Here is a 12,777-nt window from a genome sequence, read left to right as displayed (position 1 = left end):
TAAACTGAATGGATGTTTTCGAGTCAGCGAAAGGTCAAGGTCAATTTTTCAGGTAAAAGCTAATGGAGATAGAATAGAATGGAGTGAAATACAGCTAAATGAGAACTAACTGCCTTAATGTTTCATTCTATTTGCCTTTCTCCACTGGACTGATAGAAATCTGATAAAAATATATAATAATTAATTTTTTCACACGCTTACATCTTCATGTCTCTCCATCTCTACATGTTTATCCTGGAATTCTTAATGACACAGTGTTAAACTGTTTCAATCTTTTCTTTCATGTTTGGTTGCAGAATTCTGCTGTCACAGTTTCCAAGCACAGTATTATTTATTGAATTATTTATTAATGTATTATTCATTGTATTATTTATTACATAATTTATTGTGTTGTTTATTATTTAATAATTGAGTATTTCTTGTATTTATTATTTTTTATGTATATATTGTATTATTGTATTTAGTATTTCGTTTTTAATGAACTTTGGCCCATTCAACGCACAACTAGGCTTTTATTCTGAAAATTGCAGCCGGCGGTGGAGGCTGCGTAGCGTTCAGAACCTTGTGCAGTTTGTAACCAACATGCCGTTCCTCGCGTTGCAGACCAACCTGCCGTCCAGCAGCTTCCCTGAGGGCTTCATGAGGAAGCTCTGCTCCTGCGCCGCCGCGTCGCTCGGTAAACCGGAGGAGGTGAGTGACACACGCACGCACGCACACACGCACGCACGCACACGCACGGAGTCACAGCTGGACGCTACAAAGTCTCTGCCTACGTGTCAAAGTCATAATATATAATGTTTGAGCTATTATATAGATAGACTTGTCGACATTGATATTCTTTATTTACGATTTTTGTTGATAAGTAGTTTTAAACCCCACGTATTTGAACTTGGTACAGTCCAACCTCCAGCTTGGAAAAGTGCAATGGGAGCGTTTTCACTTTGAACTCAAGCGACGTGACCTTTGACCCTTATGGATCCATTTTGTTGTACCCTCTACAGCACAAAGATAGAAGTTCTGCCCTCCAAAATAAAAGCTCAACGTAACGTATTTATCTGCTCTACATCCTCTTAGCTGCTTTATCACAGGAGCTGCTGACTGAGGAGAGAAGGACCAGGAGGTTACTATAGGATAGAGATCTATGACAACATACAGAGGGCTCAGGGTCAAAGGTCAGTTACTATAGGATAGAGATCCATGACAACATACAGAGGGCTCAGGGTCAAAGGTCAGAGTTACTATAGGATAGAGATCTATGAGAACATACAGAGGGCCCAGGGTCAAAGGTCAGAGTTACTATAGGATAGAGATCATGACAACACACAGAGGGCTCAGGGTCAAAGGTCAGAGTTACATTCCATTAAATTATATCTATTTTCAGATTGTATCTCATCAGAAGGTTTAACAGCTCTGGACCTTTGAGAAATACAACATACATATTTTAACGTAATTTCAATGTTTTGTCAAACTTATCCTTACTAATTTAGGACACAATGATATCAGACGGCACAGGGGGATCACTTTGAGTGACGGCTACTTAACAGCTAAAAATATCACTACAATCCCATTATTAATGTTTTATGATATCTATAATTCTGGCCAGAATATTTAATGTAAATAAATAATATTGTGTACTTTTGTCAGTTTCCACTAATGTCAGTAAAACAGTGATAGTCTAGAGTTTTGTATGGGACTTTCTAAATCCTCTTGTGTGTGTTTACTTGGTGTTTCTGCATTTTTTAGAGGATGAATCTGACGGTGCAGCCCGGGTTGCCAATGCTGATTGCCGGCTCCTGCTCCCCCTGTGTCAGCCTGACGGTGTCCGCTATCGGCGTCACGGACACGGCGGAGAAAAATAAGGAGCACAGTGCGAAGATCTTCCAGTGCCTGAGCAGTGAGCTGGGTTTGCCCGAGGACAGGTGAGCGCGGCTGTATGTTCTCACAGGTTATGTGATGGCTCCACCGTGTAAAAACAGTCTTGGCCGCGAAAGAAATCAGGCGTGAAGATTGGCGTTTTAATGATCAAACAGTTGACAGAGAACAGCAAGGAACGTTTCAAATTTGTAGGTTAGACTTTGTACATTTCTGCAGTGATGCTAAATGAAAATCCTGTGTTTGCACTTGACTCGGTCAGTTAGCCGGTCAGCGGTGTCTGCTGCTCCCATAGCCGACCTGTTGCTTTGTTGGCCGTAAGGGATCTGAAGTAGGACCCTACCAGCACAATTTAGCCCCCAACAATCAAACTCTGGCACGGAATACTAGAACATGAGACCTCTGAGCTTCATACATGAAACGAAGACCCCAGCAAACACATTTAGTAAGAATTCTCTGCTGCTGCACTCTTGATCAAAATCTTATTTATTTTCCTTTTAAACCATACAAAAGTAAGACAAACAAGCAATCCCACCCACTCACTCTAGAGGACAGTAGTAAAATGCAACAAAACATAGCAGACAATCATCAATACAAAAATAGTCTGACCATAAATATTTAATCTTAAAAAGAAACATTCACCTAATATTTGTTCAAGCACAGATATTTCCCATTGGAGCAGGAGGGAAGTCAGGGGTAGGGAAGCCAAATTTGATCATAAACCAGTATAGAAACACGAGTAGGATATGAGTGGCAGCTCACTAGGTATTGGGACCGACCCCATTTCTATAGACAGAGAATTGAGTTGTAATATTTCAGAAAAAGTCAATTTAACCCATTGAATTGTTTAGAATTTTTTTTTCTCAAGAGAGAAATGCGGGATAAACCGGAGCTCCCAGGGGAAAACCCACGTTAAAGGAGACATTCTTATTAAAGTCAGAAAAAACTTTCTTCGTCAACTTTTGAAGATGGTAGTAAAAGTTAGACGATAGCGTGCTGTTTATTAAACCACAACGGTTCAATTAGTTTGCGTTTCATCTGCAACATATAAAGCCTGAAATGATGGGATCCTCAGCCGTCAGTAAACCAGCCACTGTGCTGGTAACGGCGTTCTCAAAAACTGTGTCACTCATGAACATTTTGGCTACCATGAAGTCTGCAGAATGTTCCTTACGCAGGATTTTAAAGACGGCTCTGCTGATCTTCTTCACTTTAGAGCTGTCGGACCCAATAAACTCTGCTGAAATCTTCTCTGACAGCCGATTCATTACATTGACAAAGTCTGTCGAGCACAGTTTGAGTGACTTGCTAGCCTTGCTGATGTGTAGCAGCAGCTCAGTGAGCACGGCAGTGACGAGCTCCCTCTGTTTGTCTGCAGTCTCACTCACATTAATTGGGAACCAAGGCATGAGCTCAGTTCCTGTGGGGATATTCTCGCTCTGCATATTTGTCAGTCTGTTTTTAATGTCACTCATCACCACTTGCTCAAGGCTCGTGTCATTTGATGTGATCAATTTCACAAAGAGGGAAAAACTCTTCAAGAAACGCTTAGTTGAGTCCTTTGTCGTGAGGTAAATGGTCTGGAGGACAGAATCGGAATTCATCTTGATAATGGGGTTTTGCAGACTATGATCGATCTGCCTCTTGGTCAGGATTTGATAAATCACAGAAGTGAGGCCTGTGAGGAAGCTTCTTTGATAATTTTGTGCAGCATTCTCAAACCTTTGACACTCAACCATGTCAGTGGCAGCTATCTCTTCAATCTCATCCTCCACTTGGTTGAATACCGTCTCCACAATTTTGTCAACATGGTCAGACAGAGACTGCATGTTCTCTTTGCTTGGCATAAGAGAGAGGCTCTGCTGTAGCGCTGACCTGTCAGATTTGTGTGAGGGAATCTCAACATCTGACAAACTGGCTGTTGGTATACTGGCATCAAATGTCTTCACACTTGTCACTGAGACTATCTCAATCAATGTCCCCTGCAGTTTTGCCATCTTGCTGTGGATTAATGACCTGGCAAAGCACTTTGCAAAGAACTCCTTGATCTTAAACATGACTCTAGATGTCTTTTTCTTTTGCTCAGAACTCTTCAGGTCCTCAACAATCAATCTGTTAATGTCTCTGAGCGCCGAATCAGGTAAATAGGACCCCGCGTTGTCAGCACACTCAGCCACAGAGATATCGGCTGCCCTCTTCTGGAGGACGTCGTTCACAACCTCCTTCATAAACTTGATGTCTGTGTGCGCTTCTTTGTGAGAAACTGAAGTGGGAGCCCTTTCGGCTTTTCCATTTCCTCCTTTTGGCTTCAGTTTGCAAAAACAGCACTGCAGTACTTTTGCACAATGTTTCAGCATACTATGAAGAGCATTGGTGCCAGAGACAGAGCCATCTACAAAAACAGCCTGTATCTCTCTGGACTCGCTGGATGGCAACTTGCTGACCTTTAATAGTGCAGAGTTGACCTTCTGGGCCACCTCACCTGAAATCAGCTCGGTCAGTTTCTCTGAGCTCTCTGTGTCGTTGATGCTCTTTACGTTCAAAGCCCCAGCAAACGCCTCAGTCAGTGAATTTCCCAGGTTGTTGCTGATGGTCTCCACGGATACAATAGGTTCCAAATTCTCTCCCTCCTGTGAGGGAAGCTGTAGCTGCCTAATCTTCTGTATAAACATGTCCAAGGTGCGTCTTGTCTCTGCCTGTATGATGTCCATGATCAAATCAGAGAGAAGGGTCATCATCTCGCAGTCCACTTGTCCAGATGCCAGCCGCTTCTTCTGACCTTCACTGATCTTACTGAAGGCATCGTCTAGAAGAAACCTGAGGTCCTCTGACCTGGCCTGAGCAATGTTCATTTCTGTACTTTCATTGATCTTTTCTGGAGGGCTTTGTTCCATCATGAAAAAATATAGATTGTCATCTGTCTGTCAAGTATATGTATGTTTATTCTATGATGTGATGATGACATTACTTCATGGATGTCATGATGACATCATCAAAAGAGAAAACATCTTGAAGGAGAGACATTGGGACATCCATGCCTTTTCTTGTTGACGTCATCAGATAATTTAAGAAACTGGAAGTAATAGCTAGAGGAAGTTATGTCCAAATTGAAGATGTTAATAGGCAACAGGTGCAATCATGACATAAAGTGAGCAACCACCGTCCAGTCTTGGCTGCGTAGCACTGCGTAAGCAAATATGCCAACAGTTTAAGAACAATGTTTCTCAATGCATGATTGCACGATTGCAGTATTTCACCATCTTCAGTCCATAATATTATAAAAGATTCAGAGAATCCAAAGGAATTGCTGTGTGTTGATGGTCAAGGCTCTAAACCACGGCTGAAAGCCCGTGATTGTCCAGCTGTCAGATGGCGCTGCAATAAAATCGGGCATGCTTCTGTGATGATGTCAGGTCAATCCAACTTCATTTATATTGCACCTAATCACAGCAAAGTTTATCCATTGGCACTTTCCATACAGATGTCACCCCTGTTGCTTGGGAATACTATAAAAAACTGTAGCTGTGTCTACAAATGCAAGTTGACTTTGGCATGACAGTACTTCATGGATATCATGATCACATCATCCAAACAGAACACATCCTGGAGGGACATCAGGACATCCATGTCCTCTCTTGGTGACATCACAAGATGAGAGAAGTGATTAAAATATTAATGTTGACTTCATTATGTAATATTTTGAGGAACAATGTTCAAATATGATGAAAATATATCAGGGCTCCTCATGTTGACATTATTGGTAACATTTCTCCACAAGGCTCTTCTGTGTGAACATTTACTTCACTTCAATTCAGCAACATGAGTTTGTTTACTTGTGTTTACATGTTCAGTGTCAAGCTCACACTCACACATTCACATTATAGAAAACAAAACAATGTTATGACTGATTTTACTATTTTATTTATACTAAACCTTTCATACTTCACATTTCTGTCTGTCCACATACTTCTGTCACAGTTTACCTTCACATTCCCTGTAACTGTGAATTCCAAGTAGTTCCCATCTCATCTGTGTCCCCACCATTCAGTCTGTTGTGATGTTAGAGAGATGACAGAGTGTCTGCTGGAGTGAGTCAGTTCACTCTTGTGGAGCTTCTTCAGCTTCTCTGTTCGTAGCCTGCTAGCAGCTGGAAAGTCCCGTTAAATGTTGCTGTGGACTTTAGTGAAGTGGCGCTCCAGAGACGGCTCACACCGCTAATGAGACACACGCACACTTAGTAAAAATGTATTCCTCATGAAAATAGTATATTTGTTGCCTTTTAGTGGGGCTATTTCCCACGGTCATCGTCAAATCCGGCGTGCTCTTGCTTGCTAGCCTGCTAACATCGCCTCATGTCACAATATCACTGACGTAACCAAACGTGACAGCAGGGTCATTTGTATGACTGACAGCTGATTGGCATATAATCATTTAGTGACAGAAGGGGGCGGGATGTCTGAATTTGATTGGATAGGAATGTAAACAGGTTTACCAAGTGAGGTTGTGTTGTCAAATGTATGAACTTAACGAGCTACTCAGACACGGGGGGAGAGATCCTGGGAGCTCGAGCGACGTGTTGGAGATCCTTACTGTATAAGATAAGATACTTTATTTGTCATATTACATGCAATTGAAATTTGGTTGCACCCCCTTTTACATATCACACACACACACATGCACTACAGAGTGGGTGCAGTATACAATTGCATAATCCATATGTATATGCAAAGAAAACTTTAATTTGAATAAAACTAACACCTCACAATTAGTTGAGGTTGACATCCACCATTCTTTATTCCATCTTTAATAAAACTGAAAATTTCCTTTCGATTTTTGATGTAACATTATTTTTAACAAAGCTAATGAAAATGGCATGGACATTGATAATAAATGTAATTGTACTGATGTTTCAAGCAGACCTTGTCTTTGTTGTGTTCAGTCTTATAATCGCTCATTCAGCCTATTTAAATTGAGAAAAAGTTCACCCTGTGCTGTTTGCTACCATTGTGAGCACCACACTGAAGAGACACAAAGGAGTTTGTATGAGAAAAGTAGGTAGAACATAATTGCCAAGGAGCTTGATGGTCTTGTACACCACAGTTGATAATATTTTCATGAAGTTTATGGTCCATAGGATCGCAGCCAAATCTCCCTGGACATGGACGCGAGAGGAAAACTGAACCTAGTTTGCACAGAAGGAAGTTTGAATGGTGGCAAAAGAAGGAAGGAAAACTTAAACTGCAGTTTGCTTACTAAAATGATTTTTCAAGCAGGCCGTACCCTTTGTCTATAGATGATCTCTATGGACTAGTCCTGACACGGTCTTAGTTAAGAGTTTAGCTCCCGTACTGAGGGGCAAAGATGTCTTCCTATCTCAAAGCCTTCTGGATGCCTTACCTTAACTAAGATTAACTATAACGGAGAATAACAAGGTCTTAACTTGCCCCTCATGCCTCTCAAGGCATTTAAGGATACTCGATAAATCGGTATCTTCCACTGGCAACTTTACCTGGGGAAATATGGATTCAATATCTGTCATTAGCACCACTGGTTCTTTTCTAAACCTGGTCACCACTACAATCAGTGAAGTGGTATGGTGTGGTCTGTGCAGGAGCCGAGCATGTAGAGATGTTCCCTTGAAACTGGATCCACAGTCAAACACATCTCAGATTATTTTTGTGGTCTAATGGTAGACACCATGGTGCAAGATATAGCATGATGTTTGCCACCACTACATTCCAATTCCTCAGCAGACAGTGTAACTGGCAATGCCCTTCATAAAAGCAGCATAATCAATAGGAAATGAAGAAATCTTCTGAAGTGTTTTATTCAGGTGTAGAACATGTTGCTCTATGATTTTATTTATTCGGCATTCCCACCTCCTTTTTCCCCCAACAGCAATGCCCATCCTCATGTTTTACTGAGTGTGTGACAAGTTCCATAAACTTGGGACCTGCTGACATTCCAGGTTAGCCATCTGAACTGCATTCAGAGACAGCTTTCATAATTAAACTGCTGCTGACAAAGTTCATCCAACGCTGATACTTCTGGATGTTCCCAATCCCTTGCATCCCCAACGTCTCCTTTCGGTGGCCCATTCACAGTCATACTCAGCATTTCCCTAATTACAACTTGCTGTGGTCCCATTCCCTGAGGAAGTTTGGTTCCTACCAACACCTCAGATCCTGAATCAATCTACAGGAAATGAACATGTTTCAAATGAAGCTAGTCCCTGGGTTGACCTTTGTCCTCTTTGAATAGGTAAACACCCCTGTGTAGGCCTTAGACATTTTCATCATTTAAGCCAGTGACCTCCAGTCCTGGCACAACATAGCTACTCGCTGTTTTCTCTTGACCCATGGTGTGTAAGAGACTCGATGCCTTCTTTCATGTAAGGTCAAGCTTCTGAATTAAACCCTTACAGAATACTGCTGTGCTCCTCTGGTCCAAGAAAGCACCTGTAATAACACTTGTTGCCCTTCTGGGACTTAACTTGCACTGGAACTATGGGGAGTTTGGGGAGGCAGTGGCTCAGTGGGTAGTGCTTCCGCTTGGGAACCGGAGGGTCGCCGGTTCGAGCCCCTGCCGAGGTGCCCCTGAGCAAGGCACCGAACCCTCAATTGCTCCCCCCTCTGCGAAGGGTGGTAATGTAATGTAAGTCGCTTTGGATAAAAGCGTCTGCCAAAATGATTGTAATGTAATGTAATGAGTTTACGGTCACCTTCATGGAATTTGTAGATTCAATAGAACCATTAAGGAGACAAACTTAATTCTAGAATTCCTTTTATTTTTGTACTGTAAGTAGGGTTTAGGTTTTACAGTTAACATGGGCGGGGGGGGGGGGGTGCGGTGTTATGGGGTGTGACAGAGCTGTTATTTTTTACCAACTGTGTTCTAACAAGGAGGTTTTGGGGTCAATGTGGGATAAACCGGAGTTCCCGGGGGAAACCCACTTTCTAAACAGGCATTCTAATTAAAGTCTGTTACAAAACCGAGAAACCTCCTAAATCAAACCTTGCTGTAACTTTTGAAGAGGGCAGTAGTAGATGCAATGAAGTTGACAATAGGATGCTGCCTACACTTGGGGCTCTTCAGGAACCTGATCAGTTAGTTAATTAGTCAGTTAACGTTTCATTGGCAACATTTTGTACATGAAAGGATTTGCTCTTCTGGCTTCAGCAAACAGGCCAGTGTGTTGACAACAGTGGTGTCAAAAGCTGTGTCGTTCATGAACATTTTAGACACCATTTTGTCCGCAGGTTGTTCCTTACACAGGACTTTAAACACAGCCTTGCTGATCTTCTTCACATTAGAGTTGTCAGGATGGACAGTAACAACAGACCCAATGATCTCTGCTGAAATCTTCTCTGACAGACGATTCATTACCTTGACAAAGTCTGTTGAGCACAGTTTGAGGGACTTGTCAGACTTGCTGATGTGCAGCAGCAGCTCAGTGATCACTGCAGAGACAAGCTCTCTCTGTTTGTCTGCTGTTGACAGGTGTGAGGCATCGCTCACAACCTCCTTGACAAAATTGCTGTCTGATACAGGATCCTCTTTGTGAGGAATTGAAGCCTGATTGCTTTCAGTTTTTCTACTTTCTCTCTTTGGCTTCGGTTTGCAACAACAGCACTGCAGTAGTTTTGACTCGTGTGACGCATCGCTCACAACCTCCTTGATAAGATTGCTGTCTGATACGGGATCCAATCGTTTTGACTCGTGTGACGCATCGCTCACAACCTCCTTGATAAGATTGCTGTCTGATACGGGATCCAATCGTTTTGACTCGTGTGGCGCATCGCTCACAGCCTCCTTGATAAGATTGCTGTCTGGTAGGGGATCCTCTTTGTGAGGAACTGTAGTCTGATTGCGGCCGGCTTTGCCATTTCCTCCTCTTGGGGTCTGTTTGCAACAGCAGCAGCACTGCTGTCGCTTTGACCTATGTGAGGCATCACTCACAACCTCTGTGGTAAAGTTGATATCTGATACAGGATCCTCTTTGTGAGGAACTTTAGAGTCCTGATAGCTTTCAGCTTTTCCATTTCCGCCCATCGGCTTCAGTTTACAAAAACAGCACTGCAGTATTTTTGCACAATGTTTGACCATCCGATGAAGAGCATCAGTTCCAGAAACACAGCTATCTACAAAAACAGCCTGTATCTCTCTGGACTCACTGGATGATAGTCTGCTGACCTTTAATAGTGCAGAGTTGACCTTCTGGGCCACCTCACTTGAAATCAGCTGAGTCAGTTTCTCTGTGCTCTCAATGTCCTTGATGTTTATGTTCAAAGCCACAGCAAACGCCTCAGTTAGTGGATTTCCCAGGTTGTTGCTGATGGTCTCCATAGACACAATAGGTTCCAAATTCTCTCCCTCCTGTGAGGGAAGCTGTAGCTGCCTAATCTTCTGTATGAACACGTCCAAAGTGCGTCTTGCCTCTGCCTGTATGATGTCCATGATCAAATCAGAGAGAAGGGTCATCATCTCGCAGTCCACTTGTCCAGATGCCAGCTGCTTCTTCTGACCTTCACTGATCTTACTGAAGGCATCGTCAAGAAGAAACGTGAGGTTCTCTGACCTGGCCTGAGCAATGTTCATTTCTGCACATTCACTGATCTTTTCTGGAGGGCTTTGTTCCATCATGAAAACTCATAGATTGTCATCTGTCTGTCAAGTATATGTATGTTTATTCTATGATGTGATGATGACATTACTTCATGGATGTCATGATGACATCAGCAAAAGAGAAAACATCTGTTAAGAGAGACATCAGGACATTCATGACTTATCTTGGTGACGTCATCAGATAATGGAAGTAATAGTTTGAGGAATTAGGTCCAAATAGAAGAGATAATGTACAAACCCCATGCTAATAGGTAATAGGTGATACAATCATGATTCAGTAATTTCCCTTCAGGATAATCAAATTTCATCTTATTGGGTGTAAAATGAGCATCCGTGTAAGGCTTGGTCATGTACGAGCAAAGATGTTTGAGGATAACCAATTTGCAAAATTACTATGTGAACAAAGACTTCAATAGTTGAGGATGTTTCTCAAGGCGTGATTGCAAGGAAGTTAGGGCTTTCATCACCTTCAATCCAAAATATTTGAAAAGATTCAGAGAATCCGGAGGCATTGTGGAGGAGCTTGGTGTGACGATCGAGGCCCGTAACCACAACTGAACGTCTGTTATGTTCAGCCCTAAACTGACTCTGCATTTTTTTTTGGAAAGGAACTTTTGGAATCTTCCATCAGAATCAGATCACAAAGACAATTAGCAACATTGGTTTCATTATCTCTACAACACTTATCAAAAAGAATACAAATTCAACAATTGCAGGGTCCTCCTAGAGAGTGTTAGGGTTCAGGCGTCTCCTGCCATCAGTGTATGAATGGGTGAATGTGAGGTCAATGTAAAATTACCGCAGCGGATATTTAGCGTGGAGCAACGCATTTACCAATGACTTTTCTGAATGTTGGTTCTGTCAAAGCTATGTTGCACAGATTCTCCCACACACCTCCCCTCAGCAAAACATGACTTCCATTCTGTATAACTTACACCAGCGTTCTCTTCACACCAATAAAGCATTTCATGTTATTTCACCCAGCCTTATTAATTTGAAGACTTTGGTAATGTTTTTTGAACGCCTGTGCGTGGAGACCTTGTCTGTGACTCATAAATGTGCCTCAATATTTTTTATGTTCTGTATGCTGTTTTATTCTTATTCACTTTTCAAGCTGCATTGCTTTTGGTTTAGAAAAGCACATTTCAAATTCTATGTTATTACTAACAAAAGAATGGCAAACCCGAAATCATAATACACCAGAATTCGGATAAGAAGGATGTGATGTGAAGTGCGACAACAATGAGCTCATATTTTTTGATATGTTAACAAGACTGTATTAATGTTTGGTTTGATCTGATGGTTGGTATGCGTCTGAATGCATTTCATGGGGAAATGACCGACAGCTTTTCCTTTGACAGGATCGTTCTGCAATTTCACGCACTGGAGCCTCATCAGGTGGGGAAGAAGAGAACCGTCATGACCTTCTTGTGATGGGCGGCGCTGGCTTCCCAGTCGTTTCCAGGACAGATCAGAGAACACACATTCCGAGACTAATTTGAGTTTAAAGATGATTTTTATGAAGTAATCGGATATTTTCACTTAAATCATGATGACATCAAATAACTGTATTGTCTTGGTTTTTGTGCTTTGCATATAACTTTAACAATGTATGGATGTTTCAATTCTGAAATATACAAATACAAAGCCCTGATTCTGAAATACCTTGTTTTGTCATCCTTTATACTAAAATCACGCCTAAAGTCCTGCTTTTCAGGAGGCAAAAAGAGAGAGTTGAAATGATTCTCATATTAGCTTATCAGCGATGTGGTGAAATAAAAAAATAACATTACAATATGATAAAGGAGTTACACAAACTTTGACGAATCTGCCTCTTTGGTAAGAAAATGAAAACTTAGAAGCGTGACCTGCGATGCCTCATACTGTTCCCTTGTTAGTTTTTAATTGTTGCATGGTCTCCACTCATATCCTGTTTTATTATTTTTTTTAATGCTAACCTCTCCTCCCATTTCAGACACTACACTTCCTGTCCTTGTGTGATTGTTTGTCCCTGCCCCTCATTTGTTTCACCTGTTCCCTGTCAGCCTTCCCTCCCTTGTGTATTTAGTCTGTGTGCCCAAACTCCCTCTCTGCCCCAGCTTGTCAGCTTGTCATTGTTCTTTGTGTCAAGCGTTTAGTTTGCTCTCCTGGTTTTCCATTGCAGACAGATGTTCTGGCCTTTTTGCCTTCTCCTGGTCTGGGGCTGGTTTTCTGTGTACTGTACCACCGCTTCAAGTGAAGACATACTCTATTCTTACCTGTTTGTGAGCATTGAGTCGT

General features: G+C 41.9%; 1 protein-coding gene across 1 annotated transcript; it reads left to right on the top strand.

The window, feature by feature from the left end:
• The first annotated feature begins 530 nt into the window (after positions 1 to 530).
• Positions 531 to 12,159, top strand: ddt (D-dopachrome tautomerase). Its single transcript, XM_076170706.1, has 3 exons — positions 531 to 690; positions 1,744 to 1,919; positions 11,859 to 12,159. The coding sequence occupies exons 1-3, from the start codon at positions 583 to 585 to the stop codon at positions 11,929 to 11,931; spliced, it is 357 nt and encodes a 118-aa protein (XP_076026821.1). The 5' UTR covers positions 531 to 582; the 3' UTR covers positions 11,932 to 12,159.
• Positions 12,160 to 12,777: the final 618 nt, after the last annotated feature.

The sequence above is a fragment of the Genypterus blacodes genome, unplaced genomic scaffold (genome assembly GCF_046128005.1).
Source record: "Genypterus blacodes isolate CSIRO-AG114 ecotype Tasmania unplaced genomic scaffold, CSIRO-AGI_Gbla_v1 ptg000227l_1, whole genome shotgun sequence".
Taxonomy (NCBI): domain Eukaryota; kingdom Metazoa; phylum Chordata; class Actinopteri; order Ophidiiformes; family Ophidiidae; genus Genypterus; species Genypterus blacodes.
This window is presented reverse-complemented; position numbering and strand designations above follow the sequence as displayed.